This window comes from Mus caroli, chromosome 2 (assembly GCF_900094665.2).
Source record: "Mus caroli chromosome 2, CAROLI_EIJ_v1.1, whole genome shotgun sequence".
NCBI classification, from domain to species: Eukaryota; Metazoa; Chordata; class Mammalia; order Rodentia; family Muridae; genus Mus; species Mus caroli.
The window spans coordinates 155,570,850-155,595,081 of record NC_034571.1 but is presented as its reverse complement, the minus strand read 5'-3'; the positions used below and the strand labels follow the sequence as shown (position 1 = coordinate 155,595,081).

General features: G+C 51.5%; 1 protein-coding gene across 2 annotated transcripts; it reads left to right on the top strand.

Moving 5' to 3' along the window:
• Positions 1-129: 129 nt before the first annotated feature.
• Positions 130-23,764, top strand: Ada (adenosine deaminase). Of its 2 annotated transcripts, XM_021155509.1 has the most exons (12): positions 130-311; positions 12,270-12,331; positions 15,184-15,306; positions 17,542-17,685; positions 18,278-18,393; positions 19,427-19,554; positions 20,106-20,177; positions 20,259-20,360; positions 20,584-20,648; positions 22,426-22,555; positions 22,867-22,966; positions 23,464-23,698. In XM_021155509.1, the coding sequence occupies exons 1-11, from the start codon at positions 279-281 to the stop codon at positions 22,948-22,950; spliced, it is 1,059 nt and encodes a 352-aa protein (XP_021011168.1). In that variant the 5' UTR covers positions 130-278; the 3' UTR covers positions 22,951-22,966; positions 23,464-23,698. The 2 variants fall into 2 exon arrangements, with proteins under 2 accessions (XP_021011168.1, XP_029325586.1); XM_029469726.1 differs by lacking the exons at positions 130-311; positions 12,270-12,331 and adding an exon at positions 14,277-14,320 and having other exon boundaries at positions 23,464-23,764.
• The last annotated feature ends 468 nt before the right edge of the window (positions 23,765-24,232 follow it).

Below are 24,232 nucleotides of genomic sequence, written 5' to 3'. Positions count from 1 at the left end.
TTTCCTAGGTAGGGTGTAGCCAGCAGGGAAGGTCTGGGGTTCAGAATTCCGGGAAATGCGCGCCAGAGTTGCGGGCGGGGGGAGAGGGCGGGGCCGTGGCTCCGGAAGGCGGGGTCTCTCTGTGGGCGTAGCGTGGGCGGGACTGTGCCGGGGCAGTCCGGTAAAAAAGAGCGTGGCGGGCCGCGGTCTCTAAGAGCCATCGGGAAGCGACCCCGCCAGCGAGCCAACGCAGATCCAGAGAGCTTCGGCGGAGAGAACCCGGGTGCACGCTCGGAACCATGGCCCAGACGCCCGCATTCAACAAACCCAAAGTAAGCACCGAGGGGCTCCGTTGCCAGGGTTCTGTCCCGGGCTGTCCCGGGGCTTAGCGGGGCCCAGCCTTTGGCGCCTTTAACCTAGAAGCATGGAGTGGCGGGGGGACTCCCGCAGGCATCTCCCCTCGACCCAGGCCTTAGCTTGCTTCCGGGATGTCGAGCGAGAGACGATGTGGCAGGGAGTGTCCAGAACCTGGGGGTGTCTCTGGTCGGCCTTCGGGTTCGGCTGCTGTCTATGCGAACCTGGGAGTGCCTCCAGTCGGCCTTCGGGTTCGGCTGCTGCCTATGCCCTGTTCCCTGGAGGTCTCAGCCTCGCTGTCTACCAAATGGGCATCCAGTGCGGCGGGGCTGCGCAGCTGTGTGGGACTGGGCTAGGACCTGGGTGTCTGAGCCCCAGTAGAATGGGGCCCAGGGTCTCTAGCTGTTAAATGTTCAGTGTATGGCTTTATACTTAAGTGTTATGATTACTTTGTGGGCAACAGGTAACCTAGGTTTGTGGGTGCGCCCGTGGGAAAATCTATGATCCAAACCAGAAAAGGAAGGGATAGAGGCTTCAGGGTGCCAGGAGGAACCCCTACACATACTGACCGCTTGGCCATATGGGTTTATTTGGGGTGAAGTTTTAGCCCTTGACCCCAGAGGAGAACCCTTTATCTGTCTTTCCGAAAGCTGTGGCTTCTTGGAAACAGGGAGACTCCAGGTCCCCAAGGCCAGATTTGCAGCCCTTACAGATTCTGTCCAGCGAGGGATTCAACCCAGTAGTCAGCCAGGCAAATTGAACTGGTCAGCAGAGTGTGGGACTGAGAACTCAGGGGGAGGGATCAGAGACAGTCACCCTTAGACTTACCCCTCCAAGAAACAGATGCTGAGTGGGGGGGGAGGGGGGATTGGCAGACGTACAAATCCCGTGTGCATGTTGTGCCATATATGTGTGCATGGAGGGAACGGGAGGGAAGATGGGCAGTGGGCCTGTATCCCATGCACTTACCTTAGGGAACACACTCTGCCCCTCTAGCTAGAGGCTAGAAGGGCAGGGCAAGTCTTCCTACCCAACCAATGTCTGATGCACATCTTGTCTGGTGGCTCCTGACCACAGTTGGTGCTCTTAGACATCAAAGGCTGAGCTTTCTTTTGATGGTCTGAATTCTCCCTACCCTTGGTCAGGGGAACCACCTCTCCTGATGGGAACCTAAGAGAGTGACTAAAGGTGAGTGACAGGTTACACTTCTGTGGCACTTACCCTTTTGTAACAGCTCTTGGGGGATGGGGGGAGTGCCAATACATCATGAGCCCTGGTATTGTCATCTGACCCATGCTGGGATGTCATTCCTTCCCTCAGGGCTCTTAGACTCCACACCTGGAGAAAAGGACTGTTAGCATTGGTGTCTGGATGTTGGAAGGTGACGTCAGCAGGAAGGTAGCATGCTGGGCTGCTACCTCTGAGGTGGGGCAGGTCTCATGTCATGGTGAGGAAGAAATGCTGCTATGGTTGGCAGAGTGGGAAGGAACCACTGTGGTCAGCGCCTGGCCAGCCTGCATAACTGATGCTACCAGGGGCCCAGCATATAACACCATAACTACACACAGCTAGTGCCCTGACTTGATGAGGTAGCTGATGCTGTCTCCATGGATAGATGGGGAAGCAGGCACAGAGCGCTTAATTAGGATGTAGCCAAGCTGGGAGAGAAGCCCACATTGAGGGTCAGCTTCAGAATCCCATTCCCTAAGCCAGGCACCATAGTACAGAGCTGGAATTCCTATTATTTGGAAGGCTGAGACAGGAGGATTTTTGAGTTCCAGGCCTGAACTATATAGCAAGACCTTTGTTTTGGATGAAAGAACAAAACCTAGGAAGCAGAAATTCTATGTCCCCATCTTTCATGGGTGATCTCTGCAAACGCTTTAGGGATAAGATGATATCTACCTGAGCCTTTGCTGGGTTCTTTGGTTTCTCATGCCTACACCAGTTGGGACTGGGGCTTGGACAACTTCAAGGTGAGCAGATGAAATGGGCCAGCGTTTGTTTTTGTTTCTTATATGTGGTATGTGTGAGCTAAGGCACTCTGTAGGGACAGGCTTGAGTGTCAGATTTCACCCTCCAGCATGTTTGAGATACAGTGTCTTGGTTGTTCACCACTGGAACTCCAGGCTAGCTGCCTCGTGGGTTTCTAGGAATTCTGTCTCTGCCTCACATCTCACAGTGGGAGTGCTGGGGATGGCAAATGGCAGTTACCACGTCTGGCTTCTGTGTGGGCTGTGTGGATTTAAGTCAGATCCACACACTTGTGTTGCACGCTCTTTACCTGCTGAGCCTTCTCCCCAACCTTGCCCTTCAGATATAGATATACACGCAAGTCACCTGGCTCTAACTGTGACTGGGGAGGCTTGGGTGGCACTGAGATACTGTTGTCATGCCCTGCCAGCAATGTAAAACTGCTGGTCCATCAGCCTGCGTGGAGAAGAAAGACCCCTGCTTTGACTGGGTGCTGGCTTCTTTAGTACTTGCTGCACACTGAAGAAGATGGTGTGTGTGTGTGTGTGTGATATGTACATGTGCATGCATGACCCAGTAACCCTTATCACTCTGTGCCCACTTGAAGCAGGACTAGAAAATCCCATGGTTCCAGTTGCTGCTGTATGTAAAGATGCATGCTGACCTCCTGCCTCTGGCTGAGGCTCTTTGGAGTTGTTGTGAGTACCAGGAACCTTTAACAGTCATTCACAGAATTGTGAATGACTGAGAATGACTGAGCAGGCAGCTGTCTGCATCCCATTCACAAGTGGAGTTGTCCAAGGACTAGAGAGGAAAAAGGCTTGCTCAAAGCAACACTCTCTGTGCACTTCTATGCAGGTTCATAGATAGCATGAGTCCAGTGAATCTTTGCTTTCTCAGACTTTTGAGGTTTGTTCTGTACCAAGTGTAGTTCTAGCTGATTTGTGTGAGTTAAGATGCCAGGGACCAGCCTCGGCTGCAGGCAGGGTCTGGAGAAGGGTGGATGGATGCAAGAGCAGCAAGGGGAAGGATCAGACATGGGATGTGGGGGACAGGACAGAGGGAAAGCACACATCACATCTCACTGTGGCTTCTCCTACGCCAACAACTTTTGTCTCTTTCAGGCTTTATTTATACATTAAAAAATACAGAAATTTTATTTGTTGATTACACAACTTTTCAAAATACATTTTCTTGTAAAGTTTTCCTTGATTACATAAGAATATTGAAAGAGGAACAAAGAGAACAAACAGAAAATTTATGAGAACTAAAAAAATTAATATTAAGATCAAATCAATTTTCTTTAAATGCAGTATCTTCTTCCTTAAGATTGGTGTCATGCTGGGCGTGGTGGCCCATGCCTTTAATCCTAGCACTCGGGAGGCAGAGGCAGGCGGATTTCTGAGTTCGAGGCCAGCCTGGTCTACAGAGTGAGTTCCAGGACAGNCAGNGCTACACAGAGAAACCCTGTCTCGNAAATAAATAAATAAATAAATAAACCAAGATTGGTGTCATAACGCCTTGCAGTGACAGAAGTGCTAGACAGGCTGGCTCTATTTGAATTTGATTCTATTTCAGTTTGGCATAAGATTAATAGTTCAAAAGTTATGTCCTACTACCTATTATATCAAGCTTGGCTTTGTGCAAGAGTTCAGTATCTAACCCTTACTTAATTCTTCCGTTCCTTCTTCTATATTTCTTTTATATTTGGCATAAGACCACTGTCCTTTTTCATTGGTTCTTAAACTATTCTGCAGCCCCTTGGCTGAAGCAAGGACAGTCTATCAGGAAAGTTCTGGCCTGACAAGTCTGTTCAGGAAGTAGGCGGTTCACAGAGGATGTCTTCCTGTGTCTCTGTCATGAACCTTCGTTTCAATACAGTTTCTATCTGTTACACTTGGTCAAGAACAGCAGAACATCAGGATTCCGAAGCCTGCTTGCTTTTGCCTTCAGGAAGGTACAAAGGCTTCATAAACTTGCATGACCAAAATCTCTTCCTATGCATACAAGTTCCTACTTTCTAAAGCTGAATATTAAAAACCTAGCAATTCAATTACAGCTGGTCGGCTTCTAAAATGTCCCTAAGTTTTTCATTCTTGTTTACACTAGCTTTCTGCTATCCCAGGTCTAGCCTTCGGAGAGAGGCCTTTAACAGTAAGAAACAGAAGACTAGCAAAAGGTGTGCAGCGAATATCCATCAAGGGCAGTGAAGGGTCAGTCCAGACTGTCCAAGCACCGGAACTTTGTCAAACAAAGCCTCCAGGATGGTTAGCATCACCATTAAGTCACATTTCATTCACACTAGCCTTTGGGATAGATCCTGCTATCCTCATTTACTTAGGAGGAAACTGACTCAGAACTTGCCAAAGGAGCATGGCCAGAAAGCAGCTGAGCTGGCCTGCAACTCAGACTGCCCTAAAACTGAAGTTGGTGCTATCAACTGCTTTGCTAATTCATCTTTCATTTTCTTTTTGTTAGAAAAAAGGGGGGGTAAGTGGGGGGGGTAGGAAGATGTTACAGAGCAAGGAGTCAGAATCTGCACCTTGGCCTTCAGACAGATCAGGGTAGAGCCCCCTGCTTCTCAGCTTCACAGCATCAAGTCCTCAGGCACACCCTGAAGCTCAGCTTCCTTCCACAAGCCAGGACAGAGAAACAACTGTTCAGGGCATTGGGGAAAAGCTACACACCCATAGCTTCTGCTACAGTGCCTGATGGGTAGCACAGGCTCTCAAGTGCGTGCTTCCTTCCGGAGGTTGCAATAAGTGCTTCCTGGACTCCGGGACACCCTCATTTCGTATCTTACGAGACAAAGCCCCAGGTGCACCTCTTTGGATTCTTGATGTCTCTCATTTACCAGAGCCACCTGTTCTACCCCCGGGTGAGAGCAGCTCACCCGTTTTGACTCATGTGGCAGTTGTTGGGGAGGGGACAGAAGGAGATTTGGTTTCATAGAAGCCTTTGTTTGACAGAAGCAGAATGAAGGGCCAGAAAGGGGAAGGGGAAAGAGGTCTGTGGTTACACAGGAAGGCAGGGAAGCCAGCCAGACCCCATCCAGGGAGGCAGTCCTGCAAACTGAGAGGATTGTTCATCTGCCTAGCTGTCCTGTGGTGGAACCCCCTTAGGGTTAGGGAAGGCAGCACAGTGGGATAGCCTTGAATAAGGGGAACCTCAAAATGAGGTTAAATGCTATATTTACCACGAGGCTAAGGATATGGGTGAGCCATGCCCCCGAGTGCCCGTAGGGCTGTGTATACCTGTACCCAGCTCACAGACACCACATGTGGGCCTGCTTAGGATGGGTATGCCGCTGGCAGCTGCTGCCTCTAGAGACCAGCACCTCCCTGGTCGCATTTCCCCATCATCTGCTTAGCACCTTGCATTGCAGGATGTGGGAACATATTGCCGTGGGAGTGGGGGGCCTTCCAACTCCAACTTTAGGGTCATACAAGTCTCTGGCTATGGCATTCATTACTTTGTAATACTGTTGTGACTTAAGGCAAGTTCCTTTTGAGCCTTGGTCTTATCACCTATAAAGTGGGGGTAAATGGGCTGAATTTCTAGACTGCTGAGTCAGCCATAAGACTTCTCCCAAATGGAGATACTTCTTACTGACTTGGGGACTTCTGGGATAGCTCATGAATAGCCATGGAGAGCTCAGCCAGGCCCTAAGGTTTCAGGAAACACAGAGGCTGTTTGGTTCCTTCCAGTCTACTTAGAGCTATAGGAACCCAGAAAGGGCAGAGCTTAGAGGGCTTCCTGAAGGAGGTGGTGCTGAGACAGCTTCTTGGCCCAAGGCTGCCTTGTTTGATGGCTTCATCTTAAAAGCTAGCTGAGAGGCCCTTCCTAGGGCATGAGTACTGACCCCTGCCCCACTCAAGCCCTTGCCAGGAGCAGAGCTAGGAAGGTGGGACTGGGGCTTGCTCTGTGGGCATCTGTGGCTCCTCTGTGATCTGGCTGTAGTGCTCAGGGTCTGGCTTCTCTGCCCACCCAGGGTCTCTACCACAGCTGCCATTGCTGCCATTGAGCCTGGGGTGAGGGAGAGGGTAAATCAGTGACACTCGGCAGAAGCAGAGCACATTTGACACAGCAGGGTGACACAGACAGGTCCCTGCTCTCAGAGAGGCAAAAGTGGGTTGAAAACAGAACAGGGAGCAGGTGTGGCCACACCCTTAATCCCAGAGCAGAGAGACAGGTCAGCCTGGTCTACACAGTGAGTTTGAGAACAGCTAAGGCTAGAGAGACCCTCTCTCAAAAATACATACATACATAGAAACGGAAGTGGGGGAGGAAAAAAAAGAACAGGGTTGTGTGTTTTAGAGGTCTGGAAGCATGGGACACACTGTCCTATTGGGACAAGCCCCCTCTAGGCCTGAACCAGCTATGGAAGCCTGTGACCAAGGAATCTGAGATTTAGCTCCCTGACCTGGTTCTGTCCCAACATGTCTTGTGACCTGGTGTGACCTGGAATGCTGGGGGTTGTGACTGTGCTTCTCCGTCCCTCACCTATGTGGCTGACGCCTCTCGGTGCTTCCCCAGTTCCTGGACACAGTAATTATCTGTTAGTTACTAAGCTGTTTCCTGTCCCCAGCAGCAGTGGGAGGGCTTCCTGCTATTCTGACAGATAATGGGCAACTATGAGCCAGGCTTGCAGAGTGAGACGATGGAGAGATGCATGATACTCCTCTCCAGGAGGTCAGGAGGCTGGACGGAGGCTTGGCGCCAGGGTCAGGGTGGTGCTGTGGCCATGAACTAGACCTGGCCTTAGAGGCAGAAAGACTTGGGCCCTGCCTGGAGGTCAGGAGGCTGGACAGAGGCTTGGTGCCAGGGTCAGGGTGGTGCTGTGGCCATGAACTAGACCTGGCCTTAGAGGCAGAAAGACTTGGGCCCTGCCTTTCCTGTACTGCAGTGGCCCTCAACCTCCCTAATGCTGTGACCCTTTAATACTCGTGTTGTGGTGACCCCCAGCCATACCATTATTTTCATTGTTACTTCATAACTAATTGTGTTACTGTTATGAATTGTAATATAAGTATATGACGTGCAGGATAGCTGATATGGGACCCCTGTGGGAGTCTTGACCCATTGGCTGAGAACCGATGATCTCCTGCCAGTCTGTGCAGGCCTGGGGAGGTCCTTAAACAGCTCTAAGCTTTGCTCGCAAATCCAGTTGCAATAGCAACTAGGTCTAAGGTGACCCTTGCCTAGTGATGAAGAGAGACTCAGATGGAGGGTCTAATGACAGCTAGGGCTCTGAACGCCTCAGCACCGTTGCCATAGAATTCCTCTTGTCTGCATGAGGCCGGCAGGAGCTCAAGAGCAGACTGACTGATCCTGAATCTTTAGAGATTCCTTTGAGCCTCAGTTTTCTCTTGTGTAAAATGGGTGTGGAATCCTTGCCTTCAAGGAGACAATACATACTCACACAATAGACACTCAAATGTTAAACTTCCTATCTGTTCCTTTTCCCAGAATATGACCAGGAGAACAGGCTTGTACCTCAAAGCTTGGCCCCCCTTGGTCATCTGGGGTGGTAGGTTGGCTTCTCAATGGCGGCTTTCTGGAATGTTCACTGTCTAAAATACAGGCTGGCTGTGGAGATGGCCCAGGCTTCTGCTTCCTTCACCCCTCAGCCTGCTCCATATGGCATTTTCTGTGGAGCATGGTGGGCAGTTGGACCCAGAAGGACCATTGCTCCAGCCTGCTTCTCTGAGACCCTCCTCTGGGAACTGTCATGTGTTGGACTCCTCCTGCTTGCCAAGCACCTACTGGGTGCACAGTGTGGCACACTCTGTGCAGGAGCTGGCTCTCATCTGGACACATTAGCAGTCCTCTGTGGAGGTTAACTCCCAGCCTGTTCTCCACCCTGGAAGCCAAAGAAAGCTTTTAAAAGGTGTCTCCCCTATTTGAAAATATTTTTGTTGAAAATCCATCTCTGTGAGCCATTACTGGCAGGCCTCCTGATTCCAACACTTGGTAACTCCTGGATCCATGCTTCTCTCTAGCCTCCTCTGCCCTAGGAGGTCTCCTTTGAACCAGCCTTCCCAACATACATTCTATATGGTACCCCTTGATGTCTTATTCTCTTTACTGTGTGGTTCTGGATTCTGTGTGTCATTGGAGCCTGGGACTCAAACCTCAGGAGTGCTCTTGTTCTGCTAAGCAGGACAGGACAGAACAGTCCAAGAGGGCATGGATGCTTCTAGAGCTGGCTCACTGGCTGTCTGCCTAGAGCTTCCCAGAGCCATTCTGCTCACAATGGTCTCCTGGGGCCTGGCAGGTAGAGCAGTCACACCCTGACTATTGTCACAGCTACACTACAGCAGGGAGCAGTGTGGAGGCATCTCATCTTGACTTGTGCTTTCCCCAGAGCGACCTTACAGACCCCTGACACCCACTGATGAAGACACAGGGCCCAGACACCCTGCCCTGACCCAATGTCCAATCTCCCAGCTCACAGACCGGAACCGCTATGACCCACATCTTCTCCCCGCGTCCCCCTGAGCTAACTGTTGGCCGTTCAGAAGCATGGTTCATAGGAGAACTATCAAGATTTTCCCCTCTTCCTTTCTTATCCGTGTTGTTTCCTAGCCTGCCCTGGCTCAGGCCTCTGGCACAGGGCTCCAGGCCACTTTTCTTAACCTTGAGTGCATAAGAAAAACAAACAACAACAACAAAAAATTTTAAAAAACAGAACAGGGCTGAGGGTGTGACTTAGCAGAGGGCCAGGCCTGCTCAAGGGCCTAGCTTCCATCCCTAGCACCCCCAAAATTACAGAAGCACACAGTTGTGCCTGAACACACCCAGAGGGCTGAGGCAGGTCTAACCCCAGTTGAAGTCCAGACATCAACTTTCCAATACTACCGGTGTCCTGAAGGGTTCTTCCAGCCTGCGTTCTTAGACTAAGGGACACCGATCTGACCTCCTAGCCTCGACCTCTGGCTATATGAGATTCCCGTGGTGGCTGCAATAGGTGACCACATTCTAAAACACACTGGGCTCCATCCCTAGAACCACGAAGACCAAATAAAGGCAGTTACTACATGACTTGCTCCCAACCCACACTCTGCCGTTCTGCAGGCCACAAGTCTAAAATCAAAGTGCCAGGCAGGGCCTTGCTCACCCTACAAGCTCAGTGGGTCAGACCTTTGCTTCTCTGTCCTCTGGTAGTGTCAGGCACTCTGGGCTTGTGGCCTCGAAGCTCCTATCTCTGCCTCTGTGGTCACATAGCTGCTGCTTTTTCTGAGCACCAGATCTTCTCTGCCTCTGCTACTAGGACAAGAGAGTACATTCAGGGCCTGCCCAGAGGGTCTAGGATAGGTTTTTCCAAGATTGTGATTGACTCCATGTGCTACCATCTAAGATAGTGGATGACTCCATGTGTTACCGTCTAAAGTCCTTGCTACTGGTCCTAGGGCTTGAGATGTGATTCCAGGGTCCCATGGTTGGCCCAAGGTTCTGACCCAGGGAGGCTACTGCTTCTCGTTGATAAGCCACCAGGACTGGCCTCTATATGCTGTGTCCTCCTATCTCTGGTCTCTATTCTCCAGACCCTGCCTCCCTAGCACTAAGTGCTGGCTTAAGCCAGGGCCTGGTCCTAGACCCCAGCCTCAAACTCTTATCTGTGGTAGCTTCTCTCAGCCTACTTCTCTCGAGGTACCTTAAGCTGGCCTCTCTGTGCTCTCAGCAGAAAACCCATCTTTCTGTGGTCATGCAACCCTTCCGGATGGTTCTTCCCTACTGTGCTCAGTCTCAGCGTTTCCCTTCCTCCCATACACCCCCACTTTCCCCTGTCGCAGGGCTTCTGCGCAGACCGTTCTCTCCATGGACTATTCTTCTGCCCCGCCTCCTCACCTTCACCTGCCTAGATGGTTCCTTTGCACCACTCAGTGCTTGGTTTGGATTTTCTAGGAGTCCGTTTGCTGCCTGGCTGGACTGTGAGTTCATGGCACAGTTAGTGTTTCCTGTGGGAGTATCTTGGTTCATAACTATACATTTTTTCATGTGTCTTTAGTTTGTCCCTTGCTGGACTGTGTGTGCAGAAGGAACAAGGCTTTGTCCCTCTTGCTTGCTCCTGTAGCCCCAGCAACAAGCAAGGGCTTCACTATTTTTCCTCAAATGAAAAGCTCCTAAGTGCTGGGTGTGGTGGCTCATGCCCACAGTCCTGACACCTGGCAGGCTAATGCCGGTGAATTGCAAGTTTGAGGCCAGCCTGAGCTAATAATGAATCTCAGGCCTGCCTGGGCTACATAGTGAGTACGATCATGTCTCAGAAAACAATTTGAGAGATAAACAATCAGGAAGACCAAGGGTCATCCTTGGCTATTATAGTGAATTTAATGCTAGCCTGAACTACATGATACTATAGTTTAAGTGATAAATGGCACGATTTTACCTATTGCCATATGCCTAGAGCTTTGTGACTGACCATCCCCGTGACCCCTGTTCATAAAGACCTAGAGGATGGTATACTGTTCTTCCCCAGGTGACATGAGAACCCAGAGGCACAGAGTGAAATACTGGAGTGATCTGGTTACTCTAAGGTTTTGCCAGCTAGAGGCTTTGGCACCTCTGGCCCCTGTTGCCCTGGCCCTGGTTTCTCTTGCTGGAAGCAGGCTCAGTGACAGTTCCTGGGCGGCTGTCCCTTGGACCAGAAGCTCCCAAATGCTCCTCCTTCCAGCCAGGTCTGCCAACTTTCTTATCTCAGCCACCAATTTCCAGAAATGGCCCCACCCTGGCAAACACCACTACTGGGTCTCCCTTAGTCCAGGAAGTTTCCCCCAAGACTTGGATCAGGCAGATGACAAAGTCCCTTAATGTAATAGCTGTTAAAAACACCATCTCCCAGAGACACTAACTGCTTCCTTTGGGCCACACCTCCCCACATTCACTGTTTAAAATCTCTGTCAGGGTTTTTGTACAAGAGCGAGCTATCCCACACTGTTGGCACTTAGGCCATCTGAGATCAGCTGTACAAATGTAGATCTGTAGTCTAGACACATGGACTCTACAGAGCCCCTGCTTGTGGCCTCAGCTTTGTGAACAAGGTGTCACACATAGGACTGGGCAAATAAGGGATGGTCACCAAGACCCTTTCTAGAGGATCAGAAAGACTTAGTTGTCAATATGCTGTCTGATAAGATGGGCCTGACTAGAACCTGTTTGTGAAACAGAGCCTGGTATTTATATTTGCATTTACTTTGCAGTGCTAAAGTTGGAGCACAGGGCCTTGCACATGCAAATGTGACGTATGCCCCACCGGAGTCTTTTATTTCGGTGTGTGTTTGTGAGCACGTGTGCGTGTGAGTGCAGGTATGAGTGAGCGTGTCCATATGTGCCTGCATGTGGAGGCTAGAGGTCAGCATCAGGTGTCACTCAAGTGCCACCCACCTTATTTTTTGAGACAGGGTCTCACACAGGGATCTGGGGACTTGTTGATTAGGCTAAATTGTTTGGCTAGTGAACCCCAAGGACCCCCCATCTGCCCTCCTCTGGAATTACAGGTGTGCAGCCCCACACTTTATGTGACTGCTGCCTGAGCTCAGCTTGTACAGCAAGTACCGAGCTATCTCCCAAGGCCCCTGAGCCTGTGAGTCTGCAGTTGGCTCTTTCTGTTAAACTCAAGAGCTGACTGAGTGAAGTCACCTACGGTAGTGGCTCTGATGTGGTGGTGGCTGGCCCCCACTGAGACCGTGGCTGGCCTTGTGACTTGCTGTGTAACTTAGGACAAGGCGCTTAAACCTCTCTGAACCCCAGAAGCCCAAGCTGTGAACCACATGGCACCTTGACTGCCCCCAAAGCGCACTCATGTGAGCTTAGGCGAAAGCCTGTGTATGAAGAGTTTAAGTGTACTGATTAAGGTCCAGGAAAAGGGTGACTTCTGAGGAGCTCCTCGGGATCTGTGGTGGCTTCTGAGGTGTCCTCTGGCTCTTCGGTATCTCATGCTCTTTTTCTGTCCCTTGCAGGTAGAGTTACACGTCCACCTGGATGGAGCTATCAAGCCAGAAACCATCTTATACTTTGGCAAGTAAGTCCAAGGACAACAACAGACCTTTCCAGGATTACATAATGTGTACAGCTCTTCTTGGGGGCCCCTGGAGATTCCCAGGGCTCTCTTCGTTCCCTGTGGGAGGCAAGCCAGTCCTTGATGGAAGATGGTGATGCTCTGGAGTCTTTCCACTCCAGCCCCCATAGGTTGAGGTGGGAAGGGAGCATCCTTCCTCTCGGGCGGTCAGGAAAAGTGAGCCCCTCCCCCCAGCATCTTCACTCATGCTGTTAAGCATTCTGTGTAGACTGGAAGGACCCAGCTGTCTCCCACTGTCTCCAGTGTCTAGCCTCGACTCTGCCTCTGTCCCATGCGACAGCCTCGCAGGTGTCCAGGTGCTACTTGGGAATTTGTCTCCCAACTTTTGAGCTTAGCTCCCAAGTCCCTGGAGAGTTCTGCTAGACATCTTTCCTCCGTGTTGTTCTTCCACAGCCTTTTCGTTCCCTGGGTCATGGTGTGCTTTGCCTTGGCTGTGCTACACTAAGTTAGTGACTCCTTCCCACAGTGAGGTAGGCAGTTTTCTTGCCTGGCCCGATCCTCTTTGTAGATAGGAAGATGGAGTGATGGCAGCCAAAGGCTTCCTTCGGAGCATAGGGCGGGTTTTATAGTTCAGGACTCTGACAGAGTCCCAGCTACTCTCACCAATGAAACCAGCGATTTCTATGAGATCAGCCATGAGAAGTGAGAGGCTCGGGACAGATTCGCTTGCCCCGTAAAGGTCACTCCCAGATGTTAGTATGGGTATCTATGGCTCTAGTGTCAGGGGGACGCCTCTGGCCTTACCTCTGGGTGGCCTTTGGTCATTTGGCTGGCCGATATCGCCCCAGGGCCTCTCTGAGCTCACTTGGGTGGGACACTGAGATGGGTTCCAGGCAGGCATTATTAAAGGGTCAAGGAAGGCTAATGTATTAGCCAGGTCATGGAGATGTGGGCAGCCAGGCTAGGGTGGAGTGAAAGAGCAACACGTGGGGAGTGGGGGCTGCTGAGATTTTTCTAGCCTCAGTGGCCCCCACAGGGGAGGAGGAGGCTCCCCTGGAATATTCAGGCAGCAGAGAAGAGGCCATGGCCTGCGGTGTCCAAGCCAGTGTCCCATTCTTGGTGACTGCGTTGTCAACCATCCCGTCTTCCTCCAGTTCCCTGGCTTCTGCTCTCTCTCCATGGTGCCTCTTACCTCCTTCCCAGGCCCTTTACCACCCTGTGGGCTCTCTCTAAAGCACACTGAGGATCCAGCCACCCTCTGTTGCCGTCGTTGTAGAACTCTGAGCCACCACTGTCCCTTCTCTTGTCTATCTGCAGTCTGTCTCCAGGTGCCTACCCAGCATCCTCTGGGCTTTAGGGCTGCAGGTCTGACCATTGTCTCTAAACACAGTTACCAGTGTGCCCCTCTGAAGGCTCCCCAGGATCACCATGGCTGGATGTGGCTATAGGAGGGTGACTTTGAGGCAGTCTGGCCCGCAGCAAAAAGTTTAATCTGGAGGGACCAGGTGGATATTGAGAACCTCCCTCTTTGTGCCAGGACCATAGCAGAGGGAGGTACTGTATTCCCACAGTGCATGATGGGAACCTAGCAGGACTGGTGAGGATTCATGACTCACAAGCTGGAACAGGGAGACATGGGTGTCTCCTACTGGAAAGTTCCAGGAACATGGGCTTATTTTATTTTATTTCATTGTGGTGCTGGGAATGGAACCCAGTGCCTCTGCATGCTATGAAGCTACAGTCTAAGCCCCTCAATAGCTTACACACACACACACACACACACACACACACACACCCAATAATAACAACAATAGTGATGATAACATAGAAGAAACCAAGGCCTAGAGGGACCCAATGGGCTGGATCTGAATCACAGTGGGCGGAGACCGCAGTGCATGCGCAGAAGGAGGAAGCCTTCCCAAGTTCACACCAGCTTCTGTAGTCCATGGGGAGGCAGAGACCCTGATGCAGGAAGAAGACTCCAAGGCAGAGGTGGTGGTGCTGGATTGGGGCGGGGTGGGAGAGGAGTGTGTGTGAGTGTGGGGGGGGGGAGACAGTCCTGAGCTGAGTGGCCCACACAGCAGGCATAGGTGTAGGCTGGGTGGGGCAGGCTACTGTGATATGCCAGCCAGGAGAGAAAAGGGAAAGGTCCTGCTACCAGCTCCCGTCCCGGGAATTATGATGCTGCACAGTAGCTATTGTGTCTGATAGCTTCTGTCTGGGCATATGTCCAACTGCCTCTGCCTGCCCCTGGACCTGATGAGGAAGTCATGGGCTTGCCACGGTACTCACCCTGTTAGTCCCTTGAGATGAAGTGACTTGTTTCTGGCTATTCCACCCCAAATGCATTTAACCCTGGAAGTCAAGCAGAGCTGGGCCTGGTTGTTCTTGGATGGGAGATGAGTGACCTTTTTTTTTTTTTTTTTTTTTCATGACTTCTGGTTAGAAGTGTTTGGCGGTGGGGGGAGCTCTGTTCTGTTCTCTATGCCTTGGAGTTTGGAGTCTGCATCCATCCCATGGGAGATGGAAGGGATCCCCTGTTTCTCACTGGGGCTACCAGTCTGTTCCATGCTGCCCTGGGAGGCCAGGCTGGATCCTGCCCTGGCATCTCACTGTTTTCATTTGTTTGTTTTTGTTTTTAAATGTATGTATTTTTAAAAATTCATTTTATGTGTTGAGAGTGTTTTGCCTACAAGTATATGTGGAACACACACATGCCTGATGCCAGCAAAGGAGGCCTGAAGGCATTGGATCCCCTGGAACTGGAGTTACAGCTGGTCATGGGCCTCCATGTGGGTTTCGTCTTCTGCAAGAACAGCCAGTGTGCTCTGAACCACCCTTGACTTTATTTTTAGGAAGAGAGGCATCGCCCTCCCGGCAGATACAGTGGAGGAGCTGCGCAACATTATCGGCATGGACAAGCCCCTCTCGCTCCCAGGCTTCCTGGCCAAGTTTGACTACTACATGCCTGTGATTGCGTAAGTTGCCCCCCAACCCTTGTGCCCCATGGCAGCATCCATCCCTGTAACCAAGGTCAGGCCTGAGCTGCTGCTGTACAAGGCACTCTGCACCTCTAACCCTGCTTCTTACCATAGTGCGCACATGAGCCGACCTCTCCTGTGCCTTTGGGCTCCTGATCTCATCCCGTCCAGAGGTGGCTTCTGTCTCAGGGCAGAGGAGGCTCTGCTTGCTGAAGCCCTGTGCTGGCCGGGTTATCTAGGATGTCCTGTTCAGAACTCACTGCTCTTTAGACCCATGCCACCATTCCAGATCTCATAGAAAGAGCCCTAGTCTTAAGGTAAACTGAGGCATGGGTGCAGAACAGGGAAGGGCCTAAGCCAGGTCCCTCATTCCCCAGGCTAGAGCTTTGGATGGGAGACCCTGGAGTGGGACATGGAAGCGGAGTTGGGTCTTTCTTTGATATCTTGAGTCACTGGGTGAGTAAAGACCATTACTAGTCTGTGAGAAGGCCCAGGAATGGTCACTAGAGAGTGCCAGAGAAAGGACTCATGACTGGAAATCTAAGCCAGCCTTCTGACCCAAATAAACCAACCTTTCTCCACATCTCTCAGAGCAAACACCAAAACCCACAGGACAGGTGTACAAGCCCTACAACTTTGAGCTCCTGCTTTCATGGGTGCTGACTCCTCCCCCACCCCACCCCACCCCCACCCCTACCTCAGATCCTCTGTCCCTGTTCTCTCAACCTGCACCACTGTTCTCTAAAAGCCCACGGTTTGGCTTCTGCACGTGGGGTCTTTCTGGCCGTGCTGTGGCAGGTCACATGGCCTCCTAGCTTTACCTGTATCGGTAGCATTCCTATATCACAGATTGTATGTTTTCCCCCTATTTACACCTGGCTTCCCTGTCACGAGGCAATGGAAAGGCAGGGATCCTAGCTCCTGTTCACTGTGTAGTAGGACTCTTGGCCCAGCATGAGAGCTCAATACCCACTTGAAGGACAGATCAGACTCTAGATAGCTATGTGAGAGCTGTGGGGGGCTGGAGCTGGGAAAGACAGTGAGCAAGCTCCCCACTATGGCAGAGCTGAGACCCGATCCTCCCTCACCCATGGAACCCACTCCTAGGAATGACTCCACTGCCTCAGAGACAGGCCCTCTCTTCTCCCCCAAGGGCTGTTGGGGGCACTTGCTTGCCTTCTCTACTCTGGAGGGAGTCCTAACTAGGCCCATCCACTAGCGTTTGATCACTGCCCACAGAGGCCTTCACAGGTAACTTGTGCCTTCCTTGCTCATGGAGTCCACACTCGGCAGCAACAGCAACTAAAACCCTTCCGGCCTGTGTCTGATCACTTCTTGGCCTTTTGGCTGAGACCAAGGGTAGCATTTGTCTGCCTGTCCAACTGCTGGCCTGGGTGAGGTTTCGGATGCTCCCTTCCCTTACAGTAACCCTTATCAAAGGGTAATTGACTAGCCAGGATCACACAGACTTCATAGTGAGTCCATGACTGGAGACCAAGTCCTCCCACCCCAGCGTCCCTCTGGATTCACCATTTAGCTTCCCTGCCAGCCTTCCGTCTATTATTCATCTAATATATGGCTACTGTGTCCTAGGCACTTCCCTTGGCTGAGGTATCACAGCCATGACAAGATAGACGAAAAGATCCTTGTCTCATAGGAGCCAAGGGGAGATGTGATATAGCCCCTAAAAAAAGCATGTGGTATCTAATGTCAAGTGGGGATTGAGGCATGGGGAAAGGCTGCTGAGGGAAGGTGGTTTGAGGAGGCCTGGGCAGAGGGCCTTAAGCTGGCATTAGGTGGGGGCAGGCAGAGTGCAGGAGGCTGGAGCAAAGGGAAGACCACAACCCAAAGTCCTGAGGTGGGAGGGACAAGCTCAAGGGTCCTTGGCCAGAGGAAGACTGTGCAATGCAGCACAAGGCGCTAAGGAAGCTGGTGACTGTGACATTTGGGCTGGTATGGAGTTAGAGCTATACACCTGGCAGGCATAGGGGCTCAGAAGAGAGGAAGAATGTGCTTTGGTTTCTCTTTCTCTCTCTCTCTCTCTCTCTCTCTCTCTCTCTCTCTCTCTCTCTCACACACACACACACACACACACACCGTTTTTTTTTAATCACTCTCACTGCTTTGTGGAGAGTGGAATACTTTGGGACAAACTGGTCGACATGCCTCGTTGGCTACTAGAGCTCCCAAGGAGCTGAGGAAGGTTGCCAACCTGTGTTCTTCCCTTCCCAGGGGCTGCAGAGAGGCCATCAAGAGGATCGCCTACGAGTTTGTGGAGATGAAGGCAAAGGAGGGCGTGGTCTATGTGGAAGTGCGCTATAGCCCACACCTGCTGGCCAATTCCAAGGTGGACCCAATCCCCTGGAACCAGACTGAGTGAGTGACACCACTGGAGGGGGCTGTGCTGAGCGGGGCTCTGAGCTGAGGATGGAGTGCTTAGAGCCCTGGCCTGGTCCATGGACTCAGAGCGACTCAGCTCAGTCCTAAGCACACAATCCCTATTCCTCTGCTTGAGGCTGTGTCTCTCCCCTAAGTGAATACTAGCTAGCTGCCATGACTCTGCCTGGCTTAGCCAGTGACTTCTAAAGTCATTTGCTCAATGAATGAGTCTGGCCCGTTGTGGACTTCTGGTCGACCCCTTGCACCTTTAAGTCTCTTGAACCCCCTATTCCTTCCCTCTGAGCCATGATTCTGATACACCACATGGGAAGTGGGAATTGAACAGGCCCAAATTCAATCACCTCTCCATCTAGAAATAGGAAGGGCTGTGTGACATCACCACACTGGGATCTGGCGATGCCCCGACAGCTCTAAGGAAGTGGACCACTGCATAAGGGCTTGAAATCATGCCCGTGTGTCTCCTTGGATGACATAATCCAGGGCAAGGCTGTTCCTCCCTGCTCTAGTTCCATGGCTGCCCATGGCCTTCCCTTGGCCTAAAGTCCTCCCTCTTCCTCTCTCCACACAGAGGGGACATCACCCCTGATGACGTTGTGGATCTTGTGAACCAGGGCCTGCAGGAGGGAGAGCAAGCATTCGGCATCAAGGTCCGGTCCATTCTGTGCTGCATGCGCCACCAGCCCAGTGAGTACTGCCGCACCCTGCTGGCTGCCTGGCCTAGGACAAGGCTGGACCGACTATCCCGGTGTCCCCCACCTTGTATTTCTAGAGTTTTCTAAAAAACATCTGTGAACTTTTGGTGACTCTGGTGAGTCTCCTTAACAGGAAATCTGGGAAATCTGGGACTTGACAGCCACGTGACCCACAGGAAGCTCACAGCCAAAGGAACCTAAACAATAGGGAAACGTGTAATACCATCTAAGACTCGTGGTCTGGCCCTGCCTTATCTGGGCCATAAAGACTCTTGATGGGTCTGATTTCTGAGGTATCCAGGGGTCCTCCCCCACTACCGGTCAAGCCTCCAAGGCTCAACCTGCAGAGCCCTTTCTGTGACCCAGGGCAGGTCACATCACCCCTCGTGAGCTCTTTCACACAGTGTCTGGTGATGGTCACACTCACTTCTTGCCCCCACCCTAAGGATTAGTGGGAACCAAAGCCCCGGGCTGATGTTAGGTTACAGGGTCTGTTATAATAGGGCATGGCCTGTCTGTCTCTTCGTTAACCCTCAGTGTAGCCTGGGGACTGAACTCAGGTCATCAGGCTTAGGGCTTTAACTGCTGAGCCATCTTGATGGCTCACATCATAATAACTGTATGGGGCTCCTAATATAAAAGTGCATGATGCATTAGAAATAAACGAATATTCCCATGAATTATATTCTAGGCTAAATGTTAGGCTCTGATTTCCTCTCTTCTCAGTGGGGTAAGTCTGCCACGGGAGTTGGTAAGCACCACTGGACTAGCCTGTCCATCACTTACTGAACTCAGCCCACGTCAGCAGACACTCGCCATGACCCTGTGCAGTGGTTGGTGGTGTCCCTCTGGGAAAGGGCACTCTGAGGCATGGGTGAGGGGGACACAGCAGTCAGGATATGAAGACAAGACACTGGATCTTATATCTTCTCTGGCCTCAGATGAGGAATTAAGGCAGCCAGTGGGTGGCTGGAAAGCCCTACTCCATCCCTGTTTGATGTGGCCCCGTTGGACCTCTCTTGCAGGCTGGTCCCTTGAGGTGTTGGAGCTGTGCAAGAAGTACAATCAGAAGACCGTGGTGGCTATGGACTTGGCTGGGGATGAGACCATTGAAGGAAGTAGCCTCTTCCCAGGCCACGTGGAAGCCTATGAGGTGGGCCTGAGAAGGGGAGGGTGGCCCTGGGGGCCTTGGGTAGTAAGCTTGGGGTCTTCTGAATCCTTAGGTATGTCTTGGTTGGGGCTCAGGACTTAAAACAGGATATTACCTAAAGCCCCACTAGGTGTTGGGAGAGTTATGTTTGAGTCTGCATCTGCCTATGTATTCCTGTGTGACCTTGGACAGGGCTGCTTTTTATCTGGACCTCATTGCCTTGATTCTAAACTTCTTGTTAGGCCTTGGTCATGTTAAGTTGGCTTTCTTGAGCTCCGCCCTAAAGCAGTGTAATAGCATTTGCTTTGGACTATTGGACAATGTGTTTAAACCCTTCAAACAGCATCAGGGCATAGAAGTTACAGAGTAAAACATTTCCACTCTACTCCTGACTTGGGAAACTAGACCACACTGTCCTGTACACTTCTTCAAGTAGCCTAGCCTGATTCTGGGGACAGTGACACTTGCCAAAAGTCAGACCCCTAAATGTGGCAGAGACAGAGCTCGCTAGGGTCCTCTCAGAGCCACACCCAACCTGTCTCTTCCCCTTCCAGGGCGCAGTAAAGAATGGCATTCATCGGACCGTCCACGCTGGCGAGGTGGGCTCTCCTGAGGTTGTGCGCGAGGTAAGGAGCCAGTGACCCCGGGCCTCCTCTTCCTGATTCTGTTCCTGCCCCTGGACTCACCTCCTCTCTGCTTCTCCACAGGCTGTGGACATCCTCAAGACAGAGAGGGTGGGACATGGTTACCACACCATCGAGGATGAAGCCCTCTACAACAGGCTACTGAAAGAAAACATGCACTTTGAGGTGAGACTCCAAGACAGAGAGAGAGAGAGCTCTGGCTACCCTGTGCCTTTCAGACAGAGGCAGGACAGGCAGGCTGAGTGGGAGTGGCCACATGGTGAAGGTTTCGTGGGGCTTGAGGCAATGAAGCACTAAAGCTATTCAGAATAGTACCTCAGCAGGTGGCTCAGCCCTGACCAGTCTGGCCCCGGGCCCACTGTGCCAGCCACACACCTGCCCCTTGCAGGTCTGCCCCTGGTCCAGCTACCTCACAGGCGCCTGGGATCCCAAAACGACGCATGCGGTTGTTCGGTGAGATCTGGTTCCTGGGACCCATTTGGTTTTGATCTGGAAAGGAAGGGGAGGGGATGGGGACCTGACCATCCTGGTTCTTAGTCATGAAGTCACTCTGACTGGCTGGGAAGCAGGCATTGCTGTCCTTGTCCAACAACTGAGGACCGTGAAGCTCAGATGTGCCAACCTGACTCCTCACCCACTGACTAGCAGAGCTGGGCCCATCGGCCATGAGTGTCTACCTTCTTGTTACTCGACTCTGTCTTTTGGGCTGCGGGAAGATGCGCCTCATCTGTCTGGATGTTCGCTCTTATTGATGCTGCCGGGTGTCCCCTGAAGGCCAGCTTGAAAGCTTTTCCCTAGAGCACCTTGCCCATGCTACCTGACTTCCATCAGCAACTAAAAACAAGGCCTTCCTGGCCAATGACCTTATCAGGCTTCAGGAGGAGAACAAAGCTGTCTTTTCCCAAGGCAGGATAGAGGTGGCAAGGACTTGGGCTACCAATGGCCAGGACAGCACTGGTCTGTCAGCTACGCTTACACAGATGGAAGGACTGTGCTCTTATAACAAGAGGCTCGTGAGCTTTCTTAGTGCATGGCGCCCGTGGAACGGCTCAATGGCCACTCTAGGAGGCACACACGTCTATTGCACACAGGCTGGGGAAGGGTCGAATCATCTGCTCAAATGCAAAGGTTGAAGAACAAAGACTCTGGGAGATGGTGGATCAAGATGAGGAGGGAAGAGAACCTGTAACAGTGACATTAGTGACAGGCAGAAACAGAAGGAAAGCCAAAGACGTGTCAACGTGCCCAGGGCTGGGAGACACCTCAGTGGATAAGGGAGCTTGCTGTGCAAGCATGAGACCAGGGTTCAGACTGCTAGCACCCACATAAAAAGCCAGGCATGGTGATGCACACCTGTGACCTTAGCACTAGTGAGGTGAGTGGAGACAGGAGGATTGCTGGCCTCAAAATAGTGAGCTTCAGGTTCCATGAGAGACCCTACCTCAAAGAAGTAAGGTGAGGCCTGTCAGAGAAAGACACCCAATGTCTTCCTCCAGCTCCGTGCACCCCTGAACACACACAAAAAACCACAAAAACAAAAGTTTCAAATGACTTTTTAAAAAAAGTATGGGGTCAGAGATATCCAGGAATAATGCTTTGAGAAAAGTCAAGCGTCAAATTCTGGGACTGGTGAGATGGCTCAGTAGGTAAAGATGCGTTCCTCGAAGCGTGACAGCCTGAGTTTGATCCCAGGAACCTATATGGTAGAAACAGGAAACCGACTGCCATAAATTGTCCTTTGACCTCCAAGCTCATGCCCCATGGCATGCTTAAATAAATAAGAATTTGAAAGCGTTGAAAACTGCTCTCCAAGCAAGGAAGGTTGGAGCTGCCAGAAACCAGTCAAGTTCAACAAGATGGAGGGCAGGGTTGTGCCAGGAAGTTTCCATGCTGTGTTGGAAGAGCCTTGTGGCAAGGGACTGAGGACTGACTAGGAGAGGAGGGTAGGATGCTAGCCATGCTCCAGGACTGAGAGGGGGAAGGCTAGAGAGCATGGTAGCTTAAGGCTGTCACCGGCTCCCTGTCTGTCACCTCAGGCTATTCTGCCTCTGCCTCTGAGCTGGCTTTTCCCAGAGTTTTATAAATGTTTCCTCTTTAATACGAGAATGCAACCCTTTGTGTTGTCTAAGGTTGTATAAAGATGGAAGAGGGAGATAGTGGACCGGCAGTGATGGTTCTTGGAGTGAAGAGGCTCTCTCTCTCTTTTCTTCCTGCCTGGCCCCTCCCCCAGCTTCAAGGATGATAAGGCCAACTACTCACTCAACACAGATGACCCCCTCATCTTCAAGTCCACCCTAGACACTGACTACCAGATGACCAAGAAAGACATGGGCTTCACTGAGGAGGAGTTCAAACGACTGGTAAGTATGTGTGAGCTGTGAGCCTGACACTGGCCCAGGTGTGTGTGCTCATGCGTGTGTGTGTGTGTGTGTGTGTGTGTGTGTGTGTGTGTGTGTGTGTGCGCGCGCACATACACATGTGAGTGCAATGTATTGTGTGGATTGCCTAGAACCTCTGGAGACCAAGAATGGGTTGCCCTGACATGCCAAGCTCAGCCTAGTACCAAAAGCCTTCCACAGAGATGCCTGTGCCCCCCACCATGATGCCCCTTGCCCTGGCTGACAGGGCTGCTCCCTTCTTTGTCCTCTGACTCCATGTTTCCCCCTTCTAGAACATCAACGCAGCGAAGTCAAGCTTCCTCCCAGAGGAAGAGAAGAAAGAACTTCTGGAACGGCTCTACAGAGAATACCAGTAGCCACCACAGGCTGACGGTACGCTTCTGCAGGGCGCAATAACCACCCCACCACACTGTCCCCCCTTAACTCTGTGCAGGGTTTGTGGCAGAAGTCCTTGGGCGGGAGCACACCTCTGCAGGGTTGCAGCCACCACCCTATGCTGTCCCTCCACAACTTTCTGTGTGGCTTGTAGCAGGAGTCTTTTCCAGAGTCAGGACAGCCCTGAAAATAAAGGGAGACTGGCTTCTGGGCACAGTGCTCAGCTTCTTGTCAGGGTGGCTATCTCCTGATCATTATGTCAGGATAGGCTCAGGCAGCCTGGAGTGCGACCTGAACAGCAGTTGGCCCAGTCCCAGTTCCATGAGTCCCTTTATTTCCTTATGGCCTTGGCAAGCCACACATTCCCTTGCTTGAAGTCCATCTTGCTGTCTATGGAAGGAAATTATGACTCTCTGGCCTGGATTTCTGTGCTTTCTACCATGCCTTATATGTTATGAGATCTGACCTTTCTATTTCTCTGATTTGACCAGCAGGGCAGGTCCCCTGAAGATGGCAAGGCCACTTCTCTGAGCCTCATCCTGTGGATAAAGTCTTTACAACTCTGACATACTGACCTTCATTCCTCCCAGACCTTGGAGAGGCCAGGTCTGTCCTTTGATTGGATATCCTGGCGAGGTCCCAGGGGCCTTGACAATCATGCACATGAATTGAAAACCTTCCTTCTAAAGCTAAAATTATGGTGTTCAATAAAGCAGCTGGTGACTGGTATCTTGCAGCACATGGTGAATATGGTCTCGGGGCTGCTGACTAGGATGGCAAGAAAGGAGAAGCCCTGGGCCCTACACTGAGTATCAGGCTGGGGAAGCCAGGGTCTCTTTCCTGCAGAAGTGATTCTTTTCCAGAGGGGCTGTTGGAGCAGATGCTCCTGAACTCTCTGCCCCTTTAACCAGTCCTTTGGATTTATTTTTATTATTTTTAAATATTTAATTATTTTTATGTATATGGGTGTTTTGCCTGCTTGTATGTATATGCATCATGTGTGCCTGGTGCCAGAGGTCAGAAAAGGGCACCACCTCCCCTGGTACTGGAATTTAGGTAGTTCTAAACCACCATATGCCCATGTGCCCATCAAGGACAGCAGGTGAAAGCTGACTCTCTCCTACTACCCTGTCAGCCCCAGGGATTGAACTCAGGCTGCCAGGCTGGGCAGTAAGTCTCTACCCACTGAGCCATCTCACAGGCCCTTTTCAGGCTGTGGCAGGTGTGGGCTGTGGGTGGGTGGGGTGAGGAAGGACTCGTGAG